Source organism: Cyrtonyx montezumae, unplaced genomic scaffold, assembly GCF_038088225.1.
Source record: "Cyrtonyx montezumae isolate F1298 unplaced genomic scaffold, pur_monq_1.0 scaffold_8, whole genome shotgun sequence".
NCBI lineage: Eukaryota > Metazoa > Chordata > Aves > Galliformes > Odontophoridae > Cyrtonyx > Cyrtonyx montezumae.
This window is the reverse complement of record NW_027072089.1, coordinates 71,968,362-71,994,663: the sequence shown is the minus strand read 5'-3', so window position 1 is coordinate 71,994,663 and position 26,302 is coordinate 71,968,362. Positions and strand designations below refer to the sequence as shown.

At 36.9% G+C, this 26,302-nt stretch overlaps 1 protein-coding gene across 2 annotated transcripts in view; it reads left to right on the top strand.

The window, feature by feature from the left end:
- CDH12 (cadherin 12) overlaps window positions 1-24,309 on the top strand; it is a 154,294-nt gene extending 129,985 nt beyond the window's left edge. For both annotated transcript variants that reach the window (XM_065753238.1, XM_065753237.1), the window contains 5 exons: window positions 5,607-5,743; window positions 10,074-10,195; window positions 11,840-11,957; window positions 15,063-15,314; window positions 23,211-24,309. In XM_065753238.1, the coding sequence (XP_065609310.1) occupies window positions 5,607-5,743; window positions 10,074-10,195; window positions 11,840-11,957; window positions 15,063-15,314; window positions 23,211-23,710 (1,129 nt within the window). In that variant the 3' untranslated portion in view covers window positions 23,711-24,309. The remainder of the gene's footprint in view (window positions 1-5,606; window positions 5,744-10,073; window positions 10,196-11,839; window positions 11,958-15,062; window positions 15,315-23,210) is intronic.
- The last annotated feature ends 1,993 nt before the right edge of the window (window positions 24,310-26,302 follow it).

Below are 26,302 nucleotides of genomic sequence, written 5' to 3'. Positions count from 1 at the left end.
ACATTATCACATCCTTTACATTCTTTGGTTGACAACAGGAAAATTTTACAGCAAGACCTCAGATATTATTCTGCTGTTATTAACTTTAAGCTTTTCTGAAAACACTAACTGTGAATATATCAGGTTACATTTGTATGTCACAGTAAATATGTTTAACTACATTTACTTCCTCTAAGCAAAACAACATAGAATTAAAACCAGATTACTAAGAATATAATTTCTGTACCAGAGATCCTATTTTTTTTCATAATATTAAGCAATTTAATTTAAAAAAATCTTGTTGATATTAATAGAATTGAGGTTGATAAGAAGTATTTTATTTTATTAAATATATTTAATCTTCTATGAATACAGTACTTTGTATGCATAAAGCACCACAGTAGCCAGGTTGTACGTTGGAAAGGGACTTGAAAATATATGAGAAAGAAACTTGTGGTTGTATTAACTCTGGACAACATGAGTGATATACAGAGACTTTTGTATGCTACTGTTAGGTGAGTATCCTGTTGAACCCTAAAAATAGATGACTCAGGTTATTATCATTTAGCACAAGAAGATCTATGTGTATTTTTGATTTGAACTGTATGGCTTCTCTAAGCATGCATAGTCTGCAGAGGACTTATTTTAAAAATCCATGATTGCATCTTTAGCAAAATTATGATGCTCGCTCCTCAGTATTGACTGGAAGTGAGGGTGCAGCCATAAGGAGCTGAAGAATTTAGCATTTACATTTGGGAAGAAAGTCAGCAGGGCAATAAAGAACTGATGTTTCAAGTGCATGTGTATGTACACGTGGTGATGTTTTTTTGATATTTTCACAATGATAAGTCACTGAATGTGTAATCATAGGAACTGCAGCCAGAAAGTTTCATTGTCAGGACTGGAGTTTGAAGGACACAAACTTGTTTGCGAGCTCAAACTTCTCTGATGTTTTAATTTCTTTCAGGCTTGACTTGAGCTGTGAATGTCTTGTTTCTCATTGTAGAAGCCATTTGTGGTTCCTATACTTGTTAGTAACAGCAATCTTAGAAAAAATATGTTTGTAATTTAAATATTTTGAGCTGAATCATAGAGCAGATTTGTAACAGTATGTTTCTCATGAAGATAGTATTCTCTGTTATTTAATGTACATCAGCATTACAGGGACTAATGGGATTATTCAATCCATCTTTCTAGAAATTTCCCTGACTCGACAGTCTCTATTGCTTTAACCAGCTTAGCTTTGTACTGCCAAATGACAGAACTGGTATAATTTCTCTTTTGTATAGCGTAACATACTTCACCGCCAGAAAGATTTTGCTGTATAACATATTTTTTTCCTTTCTTAATTTCACCCTTCCACTCCTCTCTTCTGAACACAATAATACCTTCCTTTCGTGGTGTTTAAGCCCTTCAGCTATCTGTAGACAATTATCATTTCTTCCTTTTGTCATCTCTTATCCAAGCTAAACATATTTTAGCTCTTTTAATCTTTCCTTAGATGTCAGTCTGCCTACACATAAGAAAGTTTGTCTTGGTGTTCTATAAACTCTCTCCGATATCTTTCGGATGCTGTGATGACCAGAATCTGTTGTAGAGGAGCCATTTTCTTGACAGCTAGTTATATGCAGAGATCTATTAATTTCTTGCTGCAGCATATGAATACGCTACAGATGAAAATTTTTTGGACTTTCAACTAGTCAAGTCACATCTCAAGTCTCATTTGCATTCTCCTAGTCCCTCAACCCTTTGCCAGTCCTGCTTTACGTTTCTCTTTCATCTATTTAATTATGCATTTGTCAGAACTACAACAAATCCTAACTGGTCATAATTTCCTAATGAATCTCAGTATCTTCTGATTATGTTTGTAATGTTTTTAGGTTTTCTATCTATATATTTTTTTATATGATGAGCGGTATTTGTCTCAAGTTAGCATAAACTCTACATTTCATTTTACATTACATTAATAAAATAAATTACTTTTTACATTTAATTTACACTGATAAAAATCAAAGTGAACTCTGTTTAAACAATCTATGGTCTCATATGCAAATGGAGATCTATGATATTAGAAAATATAGTCATCCTTCACCTTTTTTCCAGCATTGCTCCAGCAAAGTTTGCTATGAACTCTGTTTCAAGTTCAGATATTTTTATAAACCATATCCATCAAGGACGTTATTTGCCCCTCTTGAAATAAATAAACCATCAAGAAGTTTTCAGGAAATATTAATTCTGAAAAAAGCTACAATGTCCTCAAGCTATTGATCTTCAAATGCCTAATTACCAGTTGTGCTAAGCTCATCATATTGCCACTACGTTTTTTTAACTTGTAGATACTACTTGCAATGATACACTTATATATTAAAAAAGATAAAGAAGATTAAAAAAAAAAAACAACTATATCTTCTGAAGTTAGTCACTCAGCTGTATCTGAGGATATTGGCCCTCAGAAAAAAAAAAATGTAGCCTTCAGTTTCTATACAGAAATTACCAGGAGTTATCTTTCTCTCCATTACGAATCAACATTAACTTTGTCTTTCTGTCATCATCATTTCTATTTATTCCCATGATCTTTCTCCAGAAACCAAGCAAAGGCTGTGTTTCTGTAAATTTTCTAATTCCCTCAATCCTTAAGATTCAGAGTCCAGAGTAACTAATTTGCATATAATAATATTTCATACATGTTGCTCATTTGCTCCATGCCAGCAGAATTTTCAGTAGCAATTCTCTCAAAGCAGTCAAAATAAAACCTCTCAAGTGGGTGATATTAAACAGCTAGGTTAAAGCACAGAAATGCACCAATGATCCAGCCTAGGCTAAGAAAGCCATCTTTGCCTTGTTCAACTGAACTGCCTAAATCAAGATGTACTTCACGACAGGCTTCACAATAGGCTGAGATTGCCTGCAGGGAGCTGCAGGGAATCTCAGATCTGCCTTAGTCTATCTGGGATCTGCAGGCTCCTCTTCCTCCCACCATTGATTGTAAGGGCTTTCCAGAGTGGCTAGATAACACATTCAATAAAAATATAATTAAAAAGCACCCAAATAGTCAAGAAACTCCAGAAATCGAAAGAAAGGATCTTTGCTCTTTCCAATATGGTTCAGTTGCAAGGAGAGGCATTAAGTACATACCTGAAGTTGAAAAAAAAATAGGGCTGGAAAAGCACAGTTGAAAACAGTTTGTCTTAAAAACGATGCTTCTTTTTATCCCACCTCATAATGCATTGTCTAACTACTAATATATTTCATTCCAGTGCTTGGGTTTGGCACACTGTAGTTGGAGCAAGAAGATGCTTTCTAAATTGGAATTGGCAGCCAAATCATTCAGTGTATAGACAGAAAAATTCTGATTTGGGTTTTCTTAGATTCCTCATCTAGGTCTGCTTTAGCTACAGTTTTACAATAGAAATGGAAAATACAGACAGGACAATTTACACTAATGAATGGCATGAATGATGTGGGACAACTCAGACAAATATAAAAAATACTGGAATGTCCCCCTTTTGTTTTTTTTTCTTCTTTTTGAAGGCTGATTGCAACTACTGCTCCTTATTAGTTCAACAGTAAAATAAAAGAGATAGAGAGTTTTTAAATGTTAAATGTGCTATTGTTCACTGAATTGGTTAATTCATTTTCTTCCTTATGCCAATTTCAGTTGAATATGCCTTCAATTAATTTTCTGCATGCACATTACTAAAGCAGGAGCAAGTTTAGTCTGAGTGCCTTTAGCTTACAGCTTCTCTCAGTGTATGGTCCAAGCTTCACTTCCCTTCTTACTATGAAAACAGTGACAATCTTTGCAGACAGCATTTTTTTTTCTTCACTTTTCCTTTACCAGTGTGGTCTAGCAAGAGCTCTTCTCATGCTCACCATTCTGACAAGGATGGACCTCACAGTCCTCAAGGCCATTTTTGCTGAGCAGAGGAAATCTTCTACATTGTTATGGCCAAAGAACACTGCTCAGGTGCTGGGTTCCACAGCCTTCTATGCATACTGCAACCTCTCACCCCTCCTTCGCGTGACCTGCTATCACACACTCTATGGCAGCAGGACAGATGTCCGGATCATTTATTCATGCTATAACAGCCTGAAGCAACTGAAGTTGTCTGTTTGATGGCTCAGAGTTCCTACTATCCTCACAAGGATGATCTGATGTTGCTTGTGAATTCAACACCCCCCCCACAAGCACTCTGCTATCTTCCATGATGCAGCTTGAGTAGATGTAGTCTCCCTCAGAGCCCTCTCATTGTGAGCCACAGGCCATTCACCATTTAGCCAGAATGAACACAAATTATTATATGAGCTCTTTAAGAGGGCAATGTGTTTTCCTGAACACTCTGGGTGAGAGTTCCATTGTTGGTAAGACTGAAACAATGTTAGTGAAGATACATTCATTTCTACTCAATAATATAACTTTGAACTTAGTCCTCTGAGTAAATAAAGGGAGTTATGTTATGCAAAGTCTCTTCTTTGACAATGAATATGTGCTTTATATCTGCATCCTGATAGTGAGATCTCCCAGGACGCCTATTCAGGTGCTTCTCTTGCTGTGTCCAGAGTCAACAAGTAAAGCTGTGCCAGTACAACCTAACTTTTCCAGGAGTGAGCTGCCTCTTGGGATTAGTGTACTTTCCGTGGCAGGAAGTCTAGGCAGTTAAATAAACCAAGCTCAGTTGTTTCAAATTGCTAGACCATGACTAGAAGATCTAGACAGCTGTCCTAATATCAGTATTTCAACAGCAGTCCTTTTTGTGTCAGTCTAACAAGAAATGTCAGGCTTCGTGTTCCAAATAGTTGGGTCTCTCTCTGGAAAGTTACTGATTTTTCAGGCAGAAGAAAAATCTTTTCTTTTATCTTTTTTTCTTTTTTTCTCATTTCTTCTTTTCTTCAAAGTGTTTTTTTTTAATTATTATTTTTATTTAGTGATTTATTTTCCCTAATGTAAAAGACAGAATTCAGGTCTTAGAGAAAGACAAAGTTTTGCTGTGCTCCTTACAGAAAATTTCACACTGAATGCCAGACTGTATAAAAAATACTTTTGGGCCATAAAAGAAAACTTAAATCTGACCTTCCTTTGGGATTCTTCAACAATACCCATTTAAAAAGCAGCCAGACTATTCCTAGTTCACTCATTCTTTGTGTAAAGTACCTCTAAGTAGACTGTACTAACAGTCTGCTCACCAGAACACCTCTCTGTCAGCCCTCAAGACTGCTGTATCTGCAAATATATATAAAGAAACCAGATGTGAGCAACTATTCATCACTAAGCAAGCACTGTTTCACAGCTCTTTTCCCTTGTGAGCTTCTCTATTGCTTAACGAAGTTACAGGCATAAGCGATCATGTCAACATAAGCTGTGCATCAACTTCTTGGGAGCCCACTTTCAAATATTCTGAGCAGGAGAAGTACTAAATCTTTTATTATATACTCATTTTTCCCCTTGAGCATTCCGACTTGGGAAAATTAAAGAAAAAAAAATCATAGTTTTTTGTCTTCTTCCTGCAAAGATGTTAATGGCTGGGAAGAGAAAAATAACATAGCTCCAGATAGCTAGACTGCTGTTATGATAAATGTGTAATCATTGTACATTTGCATCTCCTCTGTTTAATATTTTTCATACACAGATACTTCATTGACTGGAAGAATGATGTGGACAGCTACTTTACAATAGATGCTAATGAAGGAACCATTGCTACTAATGAATTACTGGACAGAGAAAGCACAGCACAGTACAATTTTTCTATAATTGCAAGTAAAGTTAGTAAGTATGACACAAATTGAATTAACATGCTAATGTGTTTTTTTCTTCAGAATGTAGTGCTCAAGCATAAATATACTGTGAAGAATGCATATATTGCCAAGAAATGATTTAGAAAGGCCCAATAAATATCATTTTCCCAGACTGACTATAAAGCTGTATGACATTCAAATAGGACTGTACAGTAATGGTTTTCTAGTAGTCTTCATGCAAGAACAGTTCCTTCAGAAGCTGAAAAAAATTTGTCAGCAAGAATGCTTGAAATCGGAAAAGAATGTATAGAGACCTTCCTTTTGCCATTCCTGATTTTGTAGTTCACTCAATACAAATTTTTTCATCAACTAATAGGTCTCTCTCCATGTGTGTTTCATGGGTGGAAAAACATAAATGTTCGTTTAATTCTCAGACAAGAATTACAGTAAAATTAAGTCATGATAGCATGCTAATAATTTAGAGCACTAAATGAATAAACTTGTATGCTGTCTCTTCGATTTTGAATTCTCTTTCTGCCAAAGGCTCTTTCTGCATAACCACTTGTTAACTTTCACTGTATGATTGGTTTTGTTAGCTTTATTTCTTTGTGCCTTCTCCCACAAAGCTTTTATTTTCAGATGGGAGCTCCCTTCTTCTCATGTATTACGTAGCTCCAACCTTCTTCATTGCCATTCCATGTAGCACTTGTAGCATTCCTCCTTCATGATACTATCAAACTGAAAGTCTGGTAGACATACACCACCCTTTTCCCAGCACATATGTAGTAATATAATGTTATGCAAAACTAAAGGAGGTAGTCTATATTATGAAATTTACAATTTTAACACTTGCCTAGTTAGGTCTCTGCATTGGAGACATACTTACGATTCATTTCAACATACACAAAAACATTTATAAAGCATCATTCATAGCAATAAAAATAATTGCTGTACCTGTACTAGAGCAATACTGGAAGTTTTTGGAAGATTTAATTTATATTATGTCATAACTTTATATGCAGGAATATGAGAAATAACACAGAAATAAACACCGGATTTGAGAAATGATACACTGTGCATAGCCAAGAAGGACAGAGATAAGAGAGGGGAACATCTGAAATAAAAGAGGGAAAAAATATTATTTTGGAGAATACTACAAAATGCTACAAAAAAAGATGCAACCCATTTAGTGCTTATATTGAAACACTAGAATTATCATCTCTGATAGTAACAGGACACTGAACAAAGTCTTAACATATACTTGATTACAGAGGGGTCCAATATTGCAAAGCTGCACAAACTTGTTCCAGGAATTTATTCTTATCTAAATATTTCCAACTCTTGTTAAGCACGTCTATTTAAAATAAATGCATTTCAAAGTACTAATAGCCATTTTCATCTCTGTTGATTGCTTGCTAAGATACTTATTTTGCTCTCTCACAACATCGTTTTTTTCATGAAAGAACAAAAAAAAACCTTTCAGATATCTCCAAATGTTCTTAGCCCTGGGTTTTCTAGTGGTTGTCCCCACTGTGCTTCTGTAGCTCCAGAATGAAACTCTGTAAGAATCACAGAAGATGATTCTGTTTCCTTATCTATTTATTTATTTAGTACAGTCTTGTTGTATTACAACATCTAAGCAATTACCTTTCAAGTAAAGGCAAGCAGTTTAGATAGCTAAATATAGCAGACAATACATAAATGTAAATGCAGAATTTAATGTACTATTTAGACTTTTCGTACAGTCTGATAAGTTTATTTATTATTAGCAGAAAAACAGCAGACACTATATTTTTAAAGGAATATATTTCAAAAACGAGGCAGATTAGAATTGCCTTATGTAAACCAGTGTATCCTTTGTTGATGTGACCCATTACAGAGAAAAATAATTTCTTTTTTAAAAGCTTTGCTTTGTAGGAATTTGTAGACGGTTTTAAGTCCAATGTCCTCTTTCTGCATTATTTATTTACTTTTTTTTGACACAGATATTCTGAAACTGTTCTACTTTAAACTGTATGTTCTGTCTTTTCATTCCCACTTAACACCAAATGTAGTGCAGATTGGCAGCTTGACCAGAGGCCGAACTTTGGCCCTTAGCAGCAGGTTAATTATTAAATCTGCTTGTCTTAGGACTGCTTGTGTTACTCACTCAAGAGATAAGGGAAATTCTGATTACTTAGAAATAACAACATGAATCTTGCATACTGATAGAGCTATCTGGTTCCATGTAGGAACTCAGATATGTGAAGTTATTCTACCCATGTTATGGAAGGACCAGTTCCAACCATGTATCATTACATTGTTGTTGTTTTTTTGTTTGTTTTGTTTTGTTTTTATTATTATTATTTCTAACCCTGAAAAACTGCCAAATACCTGTTCCAAACATGATCTCTGAATCTATCTTCAAATAGCAGAACAACTAATCAGAGTAGAATTGAAACCTGGAATAAGCTTCTTTATTCGTATGCCACTGATTTGGCACTTGTCCTCTTTTGTGAGTAATTTGAGGTTAAAAGGCAAAAGTAGACGGTCTGAGTGACTTCATTAATTATCACAAGCACACACGTCACTACTGTGTTCACAGTACTCAGAATGATTCGATTTTCAGACAAATGGCAAACAAGAAAAACGGAAGATTAAAGTAAACTTTGTGAAGTGGTATTTGAAATGTACTTCTTTATCCTAGTAAACATCAAGTAGTACAGGTATTTATAATTATATAGGAATCCAAAGCTGTACACAATGTTCTAGCAGTCTTTCTTTGTATACATGTGTAGCTACACAGATACCAGTGCAAGACAGAATGAAATAAACAAGCTAACACTTAACATGAAAGTAGCTCTATATTTTGCTGTAGTAATCTTATTTTCATGTTTGATTATTGCCAACCACTTATGAAAGGAGAGATTATAACTTGCTAAATAATTTAGCAGAATAAATATACATACACCTTCCAAGGAATCACAGAAAATAAGTTACAGACCATCAGTGAGAAATAAATGCAAATAGTGTACGTATATTCATGTATATTTCCAAAGCGTGTACAAATGTCTAAATGCCTATACTTTCACACCAATGAATTAACCTCTAACATGTCAGAATATATTGTAGACTCCTGCCATTCCATTCAGCTGTAGGGTAGGACAAATGTACAGAACCTGAAGGAAAGCCTGAATTACTTTCAGGCAGTTACTGTGCTCACTGCATGGGGTACTGCTAGCAGGGAGTTTTAAAATGTTTAGGTTTTATTTCTGCCAGTAACTGCAAATATGATCTCCTCAGGACTTAGCTGATCTCTGTCCATATTCAGGGATGGGGTCCTACTTTCCATTGATCAAAATAACATCTTTGTACTGTTTTGTTTCCTGCTAGTATAGAAGAACCAGTTCAAATGTGGGCAAGGGATTCAGATTTCTTCTGGCTCTTTGAGCATCTTAAGAATCCCTGCCCAGTTTTCAGTTATTGGACCAAGCTCTCTCCACATTCATAAAAGGCAAAGCTTTCTTTCCAGAGACCTTCCACATGTGCTTGTGGTGACTTGAAAATGACTGGGGGTTCAGAGAGCATGGAAACTGATTCAGCTTTCCATCAGACACAGAGTGTGCAGATAATCTTGTATATAAAATGCTTCTAGTGACTAAATTATATCAGTTAGTAAATTATGATTATCTGCATTAGAAAGACAATGAACAGACACTGGAATGTACTATTTTTCATCATTTGTTTTGCACAAAGTATTTGCTACTTGCAAATATTTGTGCAGCTAAACAAGTAAGTATGACATAACTTAATGATGAGACCATGTGTTGAATCCTATTCCTATATATTTTGCTGCTAAATTTTCTACTGACTCTCTCTGGTTTTCAGCATTTATTTATTTTCTTCTGTTTGTCTTTTTCTCTCACTTTTGTTCACTTACAATATACTCCACTTACCTCCCTAATACCCTGAAAATGTAAACAGTGGACAAATAATATTGATTTTCTGCATTCCATTGTTGAAAACAGAATTCAGTACTAATTCTTGGAAGTGCTTATCAAAGACTTCATGAAAAGTGATCTGAGAAAAGTTTGCCCCTATAATTACAGGTGTAACTTCAAATTCTAAATCATGCTCTGACAAACATAATCATGTTGATTGAATCTTTACTCCATAAACAATAATAGATCAAAGTCTGGTACAAAATGATAAGAGGCTTGCTTCTATTTTCTCCCTCATACAAATCAGAAATGACTGTTAGTCAAGGATTTTTAGAAGTCACTATACTGGGATAAAAAAATATTATGACATTTCATGGACACTGGAGGTAAACAAACATAAATAACATTCTTTAATTCTTTTCTCCTAAAAATAATTTATAGGTAACCCATTATTAACTAGCAAAGTCAACGTTATAATAAACGTCCTGGATGTCAACGAGTTTCCTCCTGAAATTTCAGTTCCATATGAGACATCTGTATGTGAAAATGCCAAACCAGGACAGGTATTTCAAATTTGTAATGCTTACTATTTTGCATTTTCTTTTCTCATTATTTATAGCTATGAAAAGTCATGGGTTTCAAAAATGTAATCATGTTCAGGATTATTTGCAAATAAAATGTTATAAATATTCATCTTTTGGAATTGTTTGTTGACATGTACTTATGGTCCTTTTATTTTTATGATCTCTGATTATATGGACCACAGTTATTTGAAGCTCTTCATTTAAGACATTTAAATACAGGAGTAAAATTACAGTCAAAGAAGTAAAAACAACAGGATGGAAAACATACATCTCTGTGTCCTATCTACAAAAAAAGAACCCACAGTGCCAAAGTTAATCCTCCTGAAAGTTTGCTTTTATAAGCAGTTTCAAACATATACACAGCATGGTTAAACTTCTATAGATATAAATGTCTTGTTTCATGAGTGATGCCCAGTCAATACTATTAGGCCAAAGGCTGTTGGCATGTGGTCTTCCTACACAAACTTCGTGCAAGAGAGTATCTGCAAAAGGCCAAGGCTTTGCACACTGTTGCAAGGAACGAAGGATACCATCAAACTTATTAACAGCTAGTATTGTTTGCAAGACTTGTAACTTTGGTTGTTCATCTATGGGAGTCACTGACAGCCATGGATGGAACATATGCAGCCTGCTGTGTCACTAGTAAATTGTCTTTATATGTATGTAATATGTAACCAGCCTATGTGAATTTTTATTGCTTTTATTACAGATATATCTGTGACTTCATTTAATATTCCTCTCTTTTTCACTTTTTTTCTTTTTTATTTATTTTATTTTATTTTATTTTATTTTATTTTATTTTATTTTATTTTATTTTATTTTATTTTATTTTATTTTATTTTATTTTATTTTATTTTATTTTATTTTATTTTATTTTATTTTATTTTATTTTACTTTGCATGTTCTAATTACTTCTCAGAAAACTTAAATTATCTTCATGTTTCTTGGACAAAGCCATTACCTTTTATTCCAGGCACTAATAATGGAAAGGGTGATCTTTTACAGGGAAAGCTGAGATAAGCAGTGAACTGACAACAATTATAAATATTTTGTTACATAAATAATTGGCAAATTTTTTTGGCACAAAAATCTAGATTAGTAGCAATCCTACTATGAGATATTCTAAACAGACTGGCCTTGTCTAAAATTTCATAGATCTCTATACACTCTGAGGCTTAAAGTTTCATCATGCTCTGATGGTGCAGACATTAAGAACCTATCCACTTCGTCCAAAGATGTAAAATCAGGGTGCAGTACTAGCATGTACCAGTCCTGGCAGTGATAGCAGCATTAACTGATAAAGTGAACTGTCTCTAATTAATTAACTGACTTGCAAACAATCACTAGCAGTTTGATGAAAGGATAACTGCTAAATGCTTCCTTTATTATTATAGGGGAAATTCTTCTAATTTCCTTCCTATATGTCAAAGTGAGTCCTCTGGGACATCACAAGATCTCTACTGACTGTAGAATTCAGACTCTTTACCTCCACCATCCAACTCACTAGAAGAATAAGAGTAATCCATAAAGATTGTCCTTTCATTGATTCATTTTCCACTTTAACAAAACTATGTATTTTAGAAGGGTGAACTGACTTCAGAATTAATCTTACTCTGGTTTCAGGTAATACAGACTGTCACTGCAGCAGACAAAGATTTGTCTCCAGCTGGTCAAAGGTTTTCCTTCAGACTGTCACCTGAGGCTTCCAATAAACCAAATTTCACAGTCCATGACTACAGAAGTAAGTTGTTTACACATATATCTCTTTCAGAACAGCAGGCTGTGATTATAATGACCATCATGATTGCTTTGAATTCCAGTTATGCCCACAGAACTCTTATTTGACACATTTATAATTGTTAAATTATCTAAGACATATATTAATGTAAATTCAGGTCTTACACCTCTTCCCATTTTTCAGGGCCAGGAATTGTCAGAACATCAAAGACTGGGATTTCCTTATTGGCCTGCAAAAATACTGCTACATGTTTTGTTACTTCCTTCTATCATTCACTTTCTCTGGAAGAAATCATATGTCAATACAGGTTTATCTTTAAACAAAGCATTAATGCTGCCTTGTTTAAATACTTCTACTTTACAAACCGGTTTGAAAACATGCAGCTATGATGCTTCATGAAGAAAACATAGTCCTATACAAGAATTAGTTTTAAATATAGACAGTGCTGCTGCAGTATAACATCCTACAACACTCTGAATAATTTGTGAATTGATATGATTAACTTCTCAGATTTTTTACCCAATTTTTTATCATTACTAATAATATTACCTTTATATTTCATTTGAAACTTCCAATAAATGGCAAAGAATAACTCAGGATGAAAAAAGTTTCTTTTTTTTAACTATTATTAATATCTTCAAGCTTGTACATTTGTGGACAAAAAAATCCAACAAAATCTCAGAACTTTTTTGTTCCTTTTCCTTAATCTTCCTTTTCGTAGAGAAATCCTTTTCTCCAACTGATAGTCTATATTTTCATACAGAATTCAACAACCAGCATCAGCATTGCCATACTAGTCATGCTGTTCTATATTTCTTGGTCATGTGGTATCTTCTCTTGTCATATGACTGAAAGTGCAACAACTGTGACTGTGATCCAAGGCAGCCGGGATGGCTTCACCAAGGGCAAATTGGGCCTGACCAATCTTCTAGTCTTCTAAGTCAGAGTGGTGGTATCAGTGGCCAAAGGAAGGGCAAATTATTTTGCCTTCTTGGATTTGTGCAAGGCCTTTGACAAGGTCCAAAGTGTGCTGCATTCTTATCTCTAAATTGTAAATATATAGATTTGAAGAATGGACTAACCAGTGATAAAGAACTCATTAGTGAATTCTGTAGAAGTACATCAAAGATAACTAAAATCACTTTACAAGTAAGCAAAGAATTTCACTTAATTATTTGTAAATATAGTATGTAATAAGATATAGTTCATAAAATATTATTCAGAAAATTGCAGATATGAATAATATTAACTTATTAAATCAAAAATATGTACTTTTAAGATTTTTTTAGCAGCTCTTAATGAACTTTTCTTAAGACAGACATTTCAGTGAATATAAAGGACAGCCTTATAATGGAATGAAATCCTCTTAATTCTATTATTGGAAAATTAGATCATTATCCTTCTGAAGTGCTTAGCCTAAGCAGTTTGATTTTAACATCTATTATTCTCTAAAAATGCTGTAGCATTTCAACATCTAACTATCGTTAGGCTAAGCAATATTTAAATGTTTTGCATCATTTGTCCCATTAGACCTAATGACAAAAATTGCTTCTTAGTAACACTCTACAGTTGCTATTATTTTCCATTCTGTGCTTAGCTGTCTGTAGTACTTCCTTGGAAAACTCAGCACAATGTCTTGGTGGATGTCTTGGTAGGTGATGAGCCAGCAGTGTGTTCTAGTGGCCTAGAAGGCCAATGCCATCCTGGGGTGCGTTAAGAAAAGCATGGCCAGCAGGTCAGGGAGGTGGTTCTCTCCCTCTACTCTGCCCTGGTGAGGCCTCACCTGGAGTACTGTGTCCAGTTCTGGGCTCCCCATTACAAAAGACAAGGAACTCCTTGAAGAGTCCAGTAGAAGGCTACAAAGATGATAAAGGACATGGAACACATCCCTTATGAAGAAAAGCTGAGAGAATTGGATCAGTTCAGCCTTGAAAAAAGAAGACTAAGAGGGGATCTCATTAATGTTTATAAATACCTTAAGTGTGGGAATCTAGGAGACATGTCCAACATCTTTTCAGCATTTTGTGGAGACAGTACGAGTGGAAATGGCCATAAACTTGAGCATAGGTAGTTCCACACCAATATGCAAAGGAACTTCTTCACAATAAGCATGACAGAGCACTGGAACAGGCTTCCCAGGGAGGCTGTGGAAGCTCCTTCTCTGGAGATATTCAAAATCCATCTGGATGCCTACCTGTGTAGCCTGCTGTAGAGGGCCTGCTTTGGCTGTGGGGTTGGATTTGATGGTCTCTGGAGGTACCTTACAATCCTACAGTTTTGAAAATCTATGATTCTATGATAGATAGCAAATAATCTCTTCTAAAGATATAGTCAAGTGTATGGGTTGGATGGAAAAATGGTTACTGCTGTAGGCAGCTTTCATTCAGGTCGGACAGCTAATTTATTGCTTGTTAATTGCATTTTCTTTTTGTTTTCAATGTAATTTTTTTAATCTGCACATAATTTCCTTGCTGCTCTGTTTGATTCAAGAAAAGTAGTGATAACTGACCAGCTACTGGGAAGAAATGACAAAACAATTTATAGGAGCTCTGAACTCATTCGTGACTAATTGATGGAAAATGTACTGACTATAAATTACTCTGTTCATTTCTGTACTCTTGATAGGGCAAGAAGGTTGAAAGGGTTTAGTGTTTTACCCAAGCATTTTACTTTCTTTTTTTCAAAGGGAATTGTATGATTTAATGGAGTCTTGATCTAAATCCACCTGCAATTAGTCATTTGGAACATAGTCCTGGGCTACAAGAAGGAGATATAGAGAAAATAAAAACTGAAAAATCTCCCTTATGTAGTACCTGACATGCTTTTTATTTGCTTATTTATTTGTGTCTTCTTTCAAATGTTAACTATAAAGCTGACATATTTATTGGAAATTGTATATTGTTTGATTCTCTGCAAAAAGGAAATCCCTTAGCTACACTGATCAGAGTGCAATGCCTTCTGTAATGATAAGACAAGACAGATACATAAAAGCATGCCATTCACTGAGTTTCAGAAATGAAACAGCTTCCTGCTAGTAAAGTTGATACAAATATGAAGAGTAAATTATGTGCACAATAAAAATCCTATAATGTCTCTCATGTTTTACAGACAACACAGCTGGGATTGAAACCAGGAGAAATGGCTACAGCAGGAGGCAGCAAGAGCTGTACTTTCTTCCAGTGGTAATAGAAGATAGCAGTTACCCTGTCCAGAGCAGTACAAATACAATGACTATCCGAGTTTGCAGATGTGATTCTGATGGTACCATCCTGTCATGCAATGTGGAAGCAATCTTCTTGCCAGTAGGCCTCAGCACAGGAGCACTGATTGCAATCCTGTTGTGCATTGTTATACTTCTAGGTTAGTTATCACGATAACATTTGAAGTATGTTATTTTGACTCATATTAATTAACTTGTGTTCCCTTTAGCTTAACATATTGTTTAAAAAAATACACTGAAAATGTGTGGATGTTCATGAAAACTTGTGTACTTCTAACTTCTTAGAAAAGCATCCCAAAGTACTGTCCATAAATGTGATTCTACTGACACCTACATGCTTCTGCATGAAAAGATACAGCTTTCAGTGGAACTTTAACTACAACATTTATGTCTGAAACACTTTCACTGAAATACTTTTCTTAAGAAGCTTCCATTTCTTAGAATTACTAAAGTAGGCAAGCCCTACTGACAGTAACAGCAGTAAGGTCTTAGTAAAGGCCTTTATTTAATCTTTATTACCAGCTTGAGAAAAAGAGTAATGAAATGAAAGAGGAGAAAATGATTGGAATACAGACTGTGAGTGGCTAGATCACTGTAGAAATAGACAGAGACATTAATTTTAGGCAGACATGGATTCCACTACATTGATCTATACCATCTACATCCTACCTACAGTGTATCTTTAATGAACTGGTAATGAATTAAATCCAATTTTGTAAGTTACACAGGTTCATTGTAACCAGCTTAGTGCAAGCTAATTCTTAGAGGCACTAGACTTGATGTTAGTGGTCTGCCTAGATCTCATTATAATCTTTTTATAGCTCTACTGGGGACAAAAATAGCTGAGATACTGAATAAAATATATGCATACCTATTTGCATTTGAATAAATATGGCAATCTATAGCTTAAGTGAACTACTACAGACTTGAGCCACATTAGTAGTTTCTGAGTGGTAGTGGGTAAAATACAGAATTTCAATTGTCAATTTATTTATTTTTTTTTGTGGTGAGATATAAGTTTCAAATCAGAACGAGAATAGCAAATGTTTATACTTATAAAGATTAAAAAAATATACTAAGAAAAAAACCTTAGGTCAGTTTTCTGAAGCAAGAAGACTGCTTTTATATTCCACTTGGGACTACATTTTTATACTTCCAAGGATTTACTGAATAAACCCAACAAACAGCCAAAAGTGAGGTTCCGTTTTCAGAAAAATACATTGTGAATAATAGTTTCAGCTTATATCAATGTGTAGTGATCATAGAATCATAGAATCAGAATCATGGAATCATAGAATCATTGAATCATAGAATGGCTTCAGCGGGAAGGAACTTCAAAGTTTATCTAGTTCCAACCCCCTGCCATGGGCACGCTTCTTGACCACTAAATTGACCACAATGTCAGGCTGCCCAGAGCCCCATCCAACCTGGCCTTGAACATCTCCAGGGATGAGGCATATGCAGCTTCTCTGTCAGCCTGTTCCCTGCTGAGAGGGTTCCACCACCCTCTCAGTGAAATTTTTTCCCCTAACATTTAATCAAAGTCTCCTGCCTTTTAGTTTAAACTGTTCCCTCTTGTCCTATCATTATCTGCCTGTGTAAAAAGTCAGTTTTCCTCCTATTTATAAGCTCTTATTAAGTAGTGGAAGGCTGCAATGTGATGTCCTGGTAGCCTTCTCTTCTCCGTGCTGAACAATTCCAGCTGCCTCTGCATTTCTTCATAGGAGGAATCACAGAATTATAGGGGTTTGAAGGGACCTCTAGAGATCATCTAGTCCAACTCCCCTGCAAAAGCAGGCTCCCTAGACCAGGTTGTACAGGTAGACATCCAGGCAGGTCTTTTAGGCTGCCACCGTTGTGATCAGTAATCAGGATTATGTGAATTACATGTCAGAGAACCTGACCGTTCTAATCCATTAATCGTTTACACTGCGCTAGTTTCTGGGTAAATGTAAATACTTGAAGTCTGATTTTCCCCCCAAATTTGCTAGGTAATGATGTGGACCTTCAAGAAATCTGTATTTATGTTTCTCTAAATAGTTTCTTAAACAAATAATTTAAAATAATGGAATCATAGAATCATAGAATAGCCTGCGTTGAAAAGGACCTCAAAAATCATGGAGTTTCAAACCCCCTGCTGTGGACAGAGTCGACAACTACTACACTAGGCTGCCCAGAGCCACATTCAGCCTTGCCTTGAGTGCCTTTAGGAATGGGGCATCCACAGCCTCTCTGGGCAACCTGTTTCAGTGCCTCCCCACCTTCTGGATGAAAAACTTCCTCTTAATACCTAACCTAAATCTCCCCTGCCTTAGTTTAAAACCATCCTCACTTGTCCTATCACTATCAACCCATGTAAACAATTGTTCCCTCACCTGTTGATACACTCCCTTCAAGTACTGGAAGGATACAGTGAGATCTCCCTGCAGCCTTCTCTTCTCGAAGCAAAACAAGCCCAGTTTGGAACCAGAAACCTCAACCTTTCTTCATAGGAGAGGTGCTCCAGCACTCTGATCATCTTAGCGGCCCTCCTCTGGACCTGTTACAAGAGCTCTGCATCTTTCTTGTGCTGGGGACCCCAGACCTGGATGGGGTCTTAGATGGGGATGACGACTCCAGATGGGGCCTCACAAGAGCTGAGTAGAGGAGGACAATCACCTCCCTCTCCCTGCTGGCCACCCCTTCTTTAATGTAGCCTAGGATATAGTCAGCCCTCTGGGCTGCAAGCATGCACTGCTAACTCATGTCCAGCTTCTTGTCCACCAGGACCCTCAAGTCTTTCTCCACAGGGCTGCTCTTCAGGAGTTCTTACTCCAGTCTGTATAAATACCTGGGACTGCCCCAACCCAAGTGCAACACGTTGTACTTGACCTTGTTGAACCTCATTAGGTTCACATTGTCCCACTTCTCCAGCCTGCCCAGGTCCCTCTGGATGGCTTCCCTTCCCTCCAGTGTGTAGATTGCTCCACTCTGCTTGGTGTAATTTGCAAACTTTCTGAGGATGCACTCAATTCCAACATGTATGACATTGATGAAGATGTTGAAGAGCACTCAAGTGTCTCAAGATCGACGCTTGGGGTCACCACTCATGATCGGCCTCCACCGAGACAGACATAGAACCATTGATCACAACCCTTCGGCTGTGACCAGCCAACCAGTTCTTAATCCATCAAACAATCCACCTTTCAAATACATAACTCTCCAATTTAGAAAGAAGGATGTGGTGAGGGACCATATCAAAGGCTTTGCTGAAGTCCTGGGAGGTGACATCCATCACCCTTCCCCTGTCCACAGACGCCGTCACTACATCACAGGAGGCCACCAGATTGGTCAGGCAGGATCTGACCTTGATAAAGGCATGCTGGCCATTTCAGATTGCCTCTTCTTCTCATATGTGCCTTAACATCATAACCAGGAGGATCTGCTCCATGTTCTTCCCAGGCACAGAGGCAAGGCTCAGCAGCCTGTAGTTCCCTGGATCATCCTTTCTCCTTTTCTTTAAAATGGGAGTAATGTTTCCCTTCTTTCAGTCATTGGAGATTTCATCCAACAGCCATGATTTTTCAAACATGATGGAGAGCAACTCAGCAACCACGTCAGCCATCTCTCTCAGAACCCTGGGATACATATCATCTGGCCCCGTGGACTTATATGCATTCAGTTTCATGAGGAGGTCTTGGACTTGTTCCACTGTTACAGTGGGATGGAATGTGTTCCTCTCACCCATACCTAGAGGATCAGGGACCTGACAGATGTAGGGAGCCAGACCACCAGTAAAGGCAGAGGAAAAGCACTTACTGAGCACCTCAGCTTTTTCCATGTCTGAGGCAGCTAGTTCTTCATCCTCATTAATCAGAGGGGGAACACTCTCCTTGGTCTGTCTCTTCCTGCTTACATACCCGTAGAACCCCTTCTTGTTATTTTTCACATCCCATGCCAAATTCAGCTCTATCTGTGCCTTGGCTTTCCTGATCTTATCTCTGCACATGCCAATTACATCCTTGTATTCTTCCCAGGCTACACAAGCCTGCTTCCATTTCCTGCACATAACTGTCTTTTCTCTCAGTTGAAACAGTAGGTCTTTGCTCAGCCACGCCAGTCATCCACCTCCTCTGCTCAATTTCTTCTTCTGGAAGACGGAGAGCTCTTGTGCTTGCAGAAAGTTCTTGAAGAGCTGCCAGCTCTGTTCTGTTTGTATGCCCTTAAAGACAGTTTCCCAGGAGATCCCATCCAGCAGTTCCTTGAGCAGCTGGAAGTTTGCTCTCCTGAAGTTCAGAGTCCTTACTCCACTTTTAGCCAGGCCTGTATTCCTCCAGATCACAAACTCCACCAGGGCATAATCACTACGGCCCAGGCTGCCTCCAATCTTATCCTCTCTAACGCTCTCTGCATTCATGAGCACCAGGTCCATTAAGGCTTCACCCCGGGTAAGTCCATCTACTATCTGGATCAGGAAGTTATCCTCAACTCCAGGAAGCTCCTGGATTGTCTGTCACCTGCCATGCTGCTATCCCAGCAGATATCCAGGTGGTTGAAATCCCCCATCAGGAAAAGAGCTCATGAGCATGACACCTCCTGCAGTTGAAGCAAGAAGGAATGGTCAACAGGCACCATCAGGTAGCCTGTAGTAGACCCCAGCCACTAGACGTCCTTTACTGAACTGATCCTTGATTTTAACCCATAAGCTCTCAACCTCAAAATGGCTGTTACTCAGACAGCTCTTCACAATTTATTCACTTCCTAACATAGAGGCAACTCCCCCTCCCTTTGTACCCCATCTGAAGAGCCTGTAGCCCTCAATCACAGTATGCCATGTGTGAGATTTGCCCTGCCAAGTTTCCATGATAGCAACCATATCATAATTTTCCAAGCACATCACAGTTTCCAACTCCTCCTGTTTATTTTTCATGCTATGTGCATTGGTGTAAAGGCACCAACGTCTCTGAACTAATATCTCCACCCTAGCAAGAGCCTTTTTTTCTCCTTCCCCCTTCATACCTAATTTAAAGCTCTTTCAGCGAGCTCTGACAGCTCCTGGGCTAGAATTCACTTTTCCTTGGAGACAGCTGAGCCCTGTCCACAGCCATCAGGCCAGGCACCAAGTAAACCGCCCCATGATCAAAGAGCCCAAAGTTCTTGTGTCCTTTCAGCCTTTCAGCCACTTATTCAGAGCCTGAGTTTTCCTAAACTGCTCCGTATCCCTCACCACCCCAGAAGTGAGAGAGGAAAATATGACTTGTGCTCCCACTCCCTCAACCAACCGCCCTAAACCCCTGAAATCTCTTTTGGTAGTTTACAGGCTTTCCTGATCAATTTCATTGCTGCCTGCCTGAACTACCAATAACGGATAATAATCAGAGGAACAAACCAGACCTGGGAGTTTTTTGGTGACGTCCTTGACCTGGGCCCCAGGGAGGCAGCACACCTCCCTGTGTGTTAGGTTGAGTCTACAAATGAGGCCCTCCCTTCCCCTGAGGAGGGAATCTCCTACCAAAACTATCCTTCTGCCTTTTATAGAGGCAGTCTGAAGGCATGGGGATGACTGCCTCACCCTAGTCCCTCTCTTAGGCAGATCTTCCCTCACCTCCAACCTCACCTATTGCTTAGGGGGACCTGGGGAAGTGGAGTAGATAGGCAGGGGGTGTGCCCTTGCTGCTGAGCCAGGATTTACTTAAAAGACTCAGCATATCCAATCAAAAATAATTATATCAAAGAACTCATTGAATCTGACACTGATGGATGCTTTCAACATGTATGACACTAATGAAGATATCTTAATTCCTGCTTTCTAGACTAAATTACTGAGATTGCATTTGGAAGAGACTTTGGTCTTTTAATAACGCCCTTCATTCCAATCAATCTAGTAATATTACCTACAAAAACTAATGTATAAATAATTAGATCTCCAGAAATGTGTGTGACATAAGAGAACTGAATTAATCTTATATCAAAATTTTTCCATAATAGTAGATTGATAAATCTAAAAGTTCATTCAGGATTTTCATTATTTCTGTGAAGCTGGCCTCATGAAATCATTAAAATTGTACTTGAAGTCATACTTGCTGAGCTCACATACACGTAAAAGACAGTTAATATGTTAGTATCAGGAGTTATTTTATGCTACACATACCGGACCATGAATTCATAATCATTTCAACTCTATTATTTATTACATTGTTTCACAAATAGCTCTTTGAAGCCTACAATTTCTAACAAAGGCAGTTATGGAATTAAAACATAAATAGGAATAATACCAGTTTACTACCACCAGATTTTGCATTCAATGAATTCTATGCTCAAACTATTGGCAATAAAACTACCCCTCAAAACAATTTCCTTTGAGAACAAAATCACAGTTGGAAGGCACTTCTGGAGATTAACTAGGCCAGTGTTCTTGCAGGACCACTTAGAGAACAGGTACATTCAGTTGATGTTTGACTGTATCTGAGGATAGATGCAACACTATTTCTCTGGGAACCATGATCCAGTACTTCACCTTTCCAACAGCAAAAATGATTGTTTTTACTCATATTTTAATGGGATTTCCTGTATTTCAGTTTTTGCCCATTTCCCATTGTCCTGTTACTAGGCTGAGAAGGCTCAAGCTACCTCTTCTTTAATGCCTTGTCAGGTGTTTATGCACACTGATAAAAGATCTCCGAGTCTTCCCTTCTCCAGGCAGAACAGCCTCAGCTATCAGTTTGTTCTTGAATGTCATGTGCTTCAACCCCTTAGTCATCTTTGTGACCCTTTGATGGATTTGCTACAGAAAGCCCATGTCTCTCTTTCATTGAGGAGTTGAAGCATGGACCCAGTATTCCAGATAAGGCCTCTGTGTTGCTGAGGAGGGGGGAAGAATCGCCTTGACCTGCTGGCAACATTCTTCCTAATATGACCCAGACTGCTCTTGGCCTTCTTTGCCACAAGGACACATTGCTAACTCACAGTCTCAATCCTTGTCTATTGAGGTGCTTTCCAGCTAGTCAAGTCACAGTACATGTATTAATTCCTCTCCTTACATGGGGCTTGGCATTCCCCTCTGTTGAACTTCATGGTACACTTACTGGCCCATTTCTCCAGCCTATTGAATTACCTCTGAATAATGGCACCAATACCAGTTTTCTATCTCCTGCAAACTTCCAGCGGGTATATGCTATTCAGGTCATTAATGAAGGTGTTAAATGAAACTCATTTTGGTACTGATTCCTATGGTACATTACTGGTGATTGGCTTCAGACATCTATCTTTCTGTTGACCACAACACTTGGTGCCTAGCAATCTATCTAGTTTTGTAATTCACCTCACTACCTATTTATCTAGTCCATACTTTCTCAGTTTTTCTGATAAGTTTGTTAGAGATAGCATCAAACACTCTGCTACAGTTAGGATAAAAAATATCCACTGCTAATCCACCAGCCACCTCTGTAGAATGTTATCAGGCAAGTTGAGCACAATTTCCCCATATAACGTATCACATATGATTCTTCCTAACTCACAGAGGCAAAAAAAAAAAAGACTTCCATAAATAACTGGTAAAAATTTATTAGTCCATCTCAGAAATACCTGTAATACATTGGTTTTAGTTAGTTTTTGTTGTTCATGTTGTTCTTCTTTTGTTGCTGTTGTTGGTTTTGGCTTTGTTTTCATTATTTTCTCTCTCTCTAATGTCTAAATTTGGGATTTTTTTCCTCTGTTAAGCTATGGAAAACATTTGAAAAAGAATCCCATCTCTCTCTATCTGAACTGAAAGTCCTATCCAACCCTATTTTTTGCATAAAGCAAGAGACTAAGAATATTACTTGTTACTTCCTTCAAAGCGAGCACTAAAGAAAGATAGATTCATACATCAAACAGCAAATGACTCTTTATTGGATAGAGCACTGCTATTTTTATGGTAATAGCAGGAGTGTATCATCTAAAGAAAAAAAAAAAAACTTTTGATTGCTTGTAGCTTTCAAAGGAAGATATAATGATATGTCATCAGAGTACCAAATTATTTCTATGCGTATCTTAACTTCAGTTTTCTCTCATTACAGTTATTGTAGTACTATATGTAGCACTACGGAGGCAGAAGAAAAAGGACACCCTGATGACCTCTAAAGAAGACATCAGAGATAATGTTATCCATTACGATGATGAAGGAGGTGGAGAAGAGGATACCCAAGCTTTTGACATAGGTGCACTGAGGAATCCCAAAGTGATTGAAGATAACAAAATGCGCAGGGACATAAAACCAGACACCTTGCGTTTTCCACGTCAGAGACCACCAGTGGAAGACAACACAGACATAAGAGATTTTATTAATCAAAGGCTGCAGGAAAATGATGTCGATCCAACTGCACCCCCTTATGACTCCTTGGCAACCTATGCTTATGAAGGAAATGGATCTGTTGCAGAGTCCCTCAGCTCTATAGAATCCCTTACTACAGAAGCAGATCAGGATTATGACTATCTGAGTGACTGGGGACCTCGTTTTAAGATTTTGGCAGACATGTTTGGAGAAGAAGAAAGTTATAACCCTGACAAAGTCACTTAAGAACAAATGCAACATTGGGAAAAAAAAAAAGAAAAAGAAAGAAAAGGAAACCAACAACAAATTAAAAAGATAATCCTAAGCTTTATAATAGGACAGGATTCCTTTGATTATAAAAGACAGCAATTGTCTCCAGCAAGTTATTACATTTATCATACTGTCAGTTTTTGTTTGATCTGCAAAGGAGAGATAAATCCTGTAATATACACAATTTTTTGTTGTTCTTATTTTGTTACTCTGGAATTACACTGAGACAAGCTCAGGCCTACAAGGTACAGTTTACTGACCGACTTAGAAAGAAGATAGCTTTCTGGCATCATGGTGGAAGAGTGGTAGCTTTTTCGTAATTCCACTAAAGTGCCTATTGAAACTTTTATCATTTAAGTGGTAAAGAGTCTGCTGTGATGGTGTTACAAAACTGAATGGTAAATTGGTAAACTGGACATGAACTTTAATACAAGAAGCAATAGCAACATGCTGACTTCTTATAGAACAAAAATGGAGATAACTTCCTGGAGTATATCTGATGACTAAAACTAAAAGGGATGTACATTGTATTTGGGGGTTATATTTGTGGGGTTTTTTTTAAAGAAGAAAACACTATGACAGGACTCTATTTCTTCCTCCAAAATTTCACTGAAAATTGAAATTTAAAATGCTATTGCTAACTCTGAAGATATGAAGCCAAAATCAAAAAGGAAAAGATTTTAGCATACATCCATGAATACTTAAAAGTTCATGAGAATATTTCATTTTTTTTCCAGAATAATAAAAGATGAAAGCAGCTACCCCTTTACATGGAGGAAATTTCCCTCACTTTCCCTCCTTCTAAAATGAGATTATTAGTAGTAAATTAAGTAAGTTTTTTTTTTTGTTTGTTTGTTTGTTTGTTTTGGTTTTGGTTTGTTTTTTTAAGGAATGTTGTATTTTTAGTACCAATTCAGTTTTTTTTTTTTCCTTGTAATTATCACTAAAGTAGAACATGTAAAGAACTCCAGATCAATTTTCTTTGCAATGAACTTGATCATTTGTGGGTACTATTGAAATACATACTACAGACATAATTATTTTTTGACTGATCACCTGCTACAGTTCACCATTATATTTTAGTGCCAGACCCTTATAAAACATTTATAAAGCATTCTCAGGATGGAATCCTTATAATGTAATTTTGTTCTTCATAAAATCATAGAATGGTTTGAATTGTAAGGGACCTTAAAAATCAGATAGCTTCACCCTGCCAGTGGCAGGGACCCCTTCCACTAGACCAGACAGCTACAAAGACCAATCCAATCTGCTCTTAACACTCACAGGAATGGGGCATTCATGACTTCTCTGGGCAAGATTTCTGTGCCTCATCATCCTCATAATAAATAATGTCTTCCTAATTTGTACTCTACTTTTTTTTTTTTTCTGTTGTTTTTATTCGAAATCATGACACCTTGTCCTGATGAAATCTACTCCTTGACAAAATATTAACAGGCAGAATAAAAATATAAGACGGTATGTTTGTCCACAATTTTTTTTCATACCCATGCATAAGCATAGCTATGCAAATAACAGAATTATGTATATTTGCAAGGCACTATGCTGTGGAAGATCACTTGTAAAACTAATTCACGTGATTTTTTTTATGATGATTTAAGGAATGTGCATTTTGTAAGACAATAGCTTGTAGCCCCCAAAGTGCATATATCCTTATATTCTCCTTCTCAAATCTCTGCTGTGCTATGCAATATGCTCACGATGTACTCATGATTAATGGCACTGGCAAGGTGACTTCAGTCTTTCAGTTCCGCAGCTTAGTTTTTGTACCATTGAAGAATTAATAGCTACCAGATATACTTAGATCACATACCTGATTAACATACCCAAAGTACCTTCTACTCTCTTGTGGAAATGAAAAAGTATTTCAAAGTTGTATAATTGACTCTTCCAATAATTTGAAAGGCATATAGCTTAAATAAATTTAGAGTAATATGGTACAATTAGACATGGCTGCATTAAAAGCACTGTTAGCATAGATTATACTAACAGAGTGCTGAGGTATCACACAGCACGTGGTAACAGGAAATGTTTTGTTTTGTTTCTGTTTTTCTTTTTCTTTTTCATTATTAGCAAAGGTAGCTTATCTTCCTTGAATGACAAACTAAGGCAACGAAAGCTTTCACCAAATATTAGGGAAGCAAATGGATTAGCAAGGCCCATTTGCTAGCATAACAATTTTAGTTTCAAAGCTATTGTTTTTAATTTTTGTGCTTGGTAGCGTAGCATGATCAACTTGGTACTGCAGAGTAGGTCTCAAACAGAACTCTTAAAAAAAGAAGTTTACAAATGTGTGATCTTAGAGTCAAGTTTTGCTCTTTGTAACTGTATTGGTCCTTTACAAGTATTATGCAAGAAAAATCAATGAAAGTGTTAATGAGTGAACATGAGGACTCTCAAAGAGGATGGCATTTGCTTTGAGCAGGACAGTCTGTGTGGACTTAACATCCAAAAATGGGTACACAGAAAATGTGAATTAATCATGCTATTACACATAATTCAGATACAGTAGTAGTTGTTTTATGATGAATTAGTGACAAATCGAATATC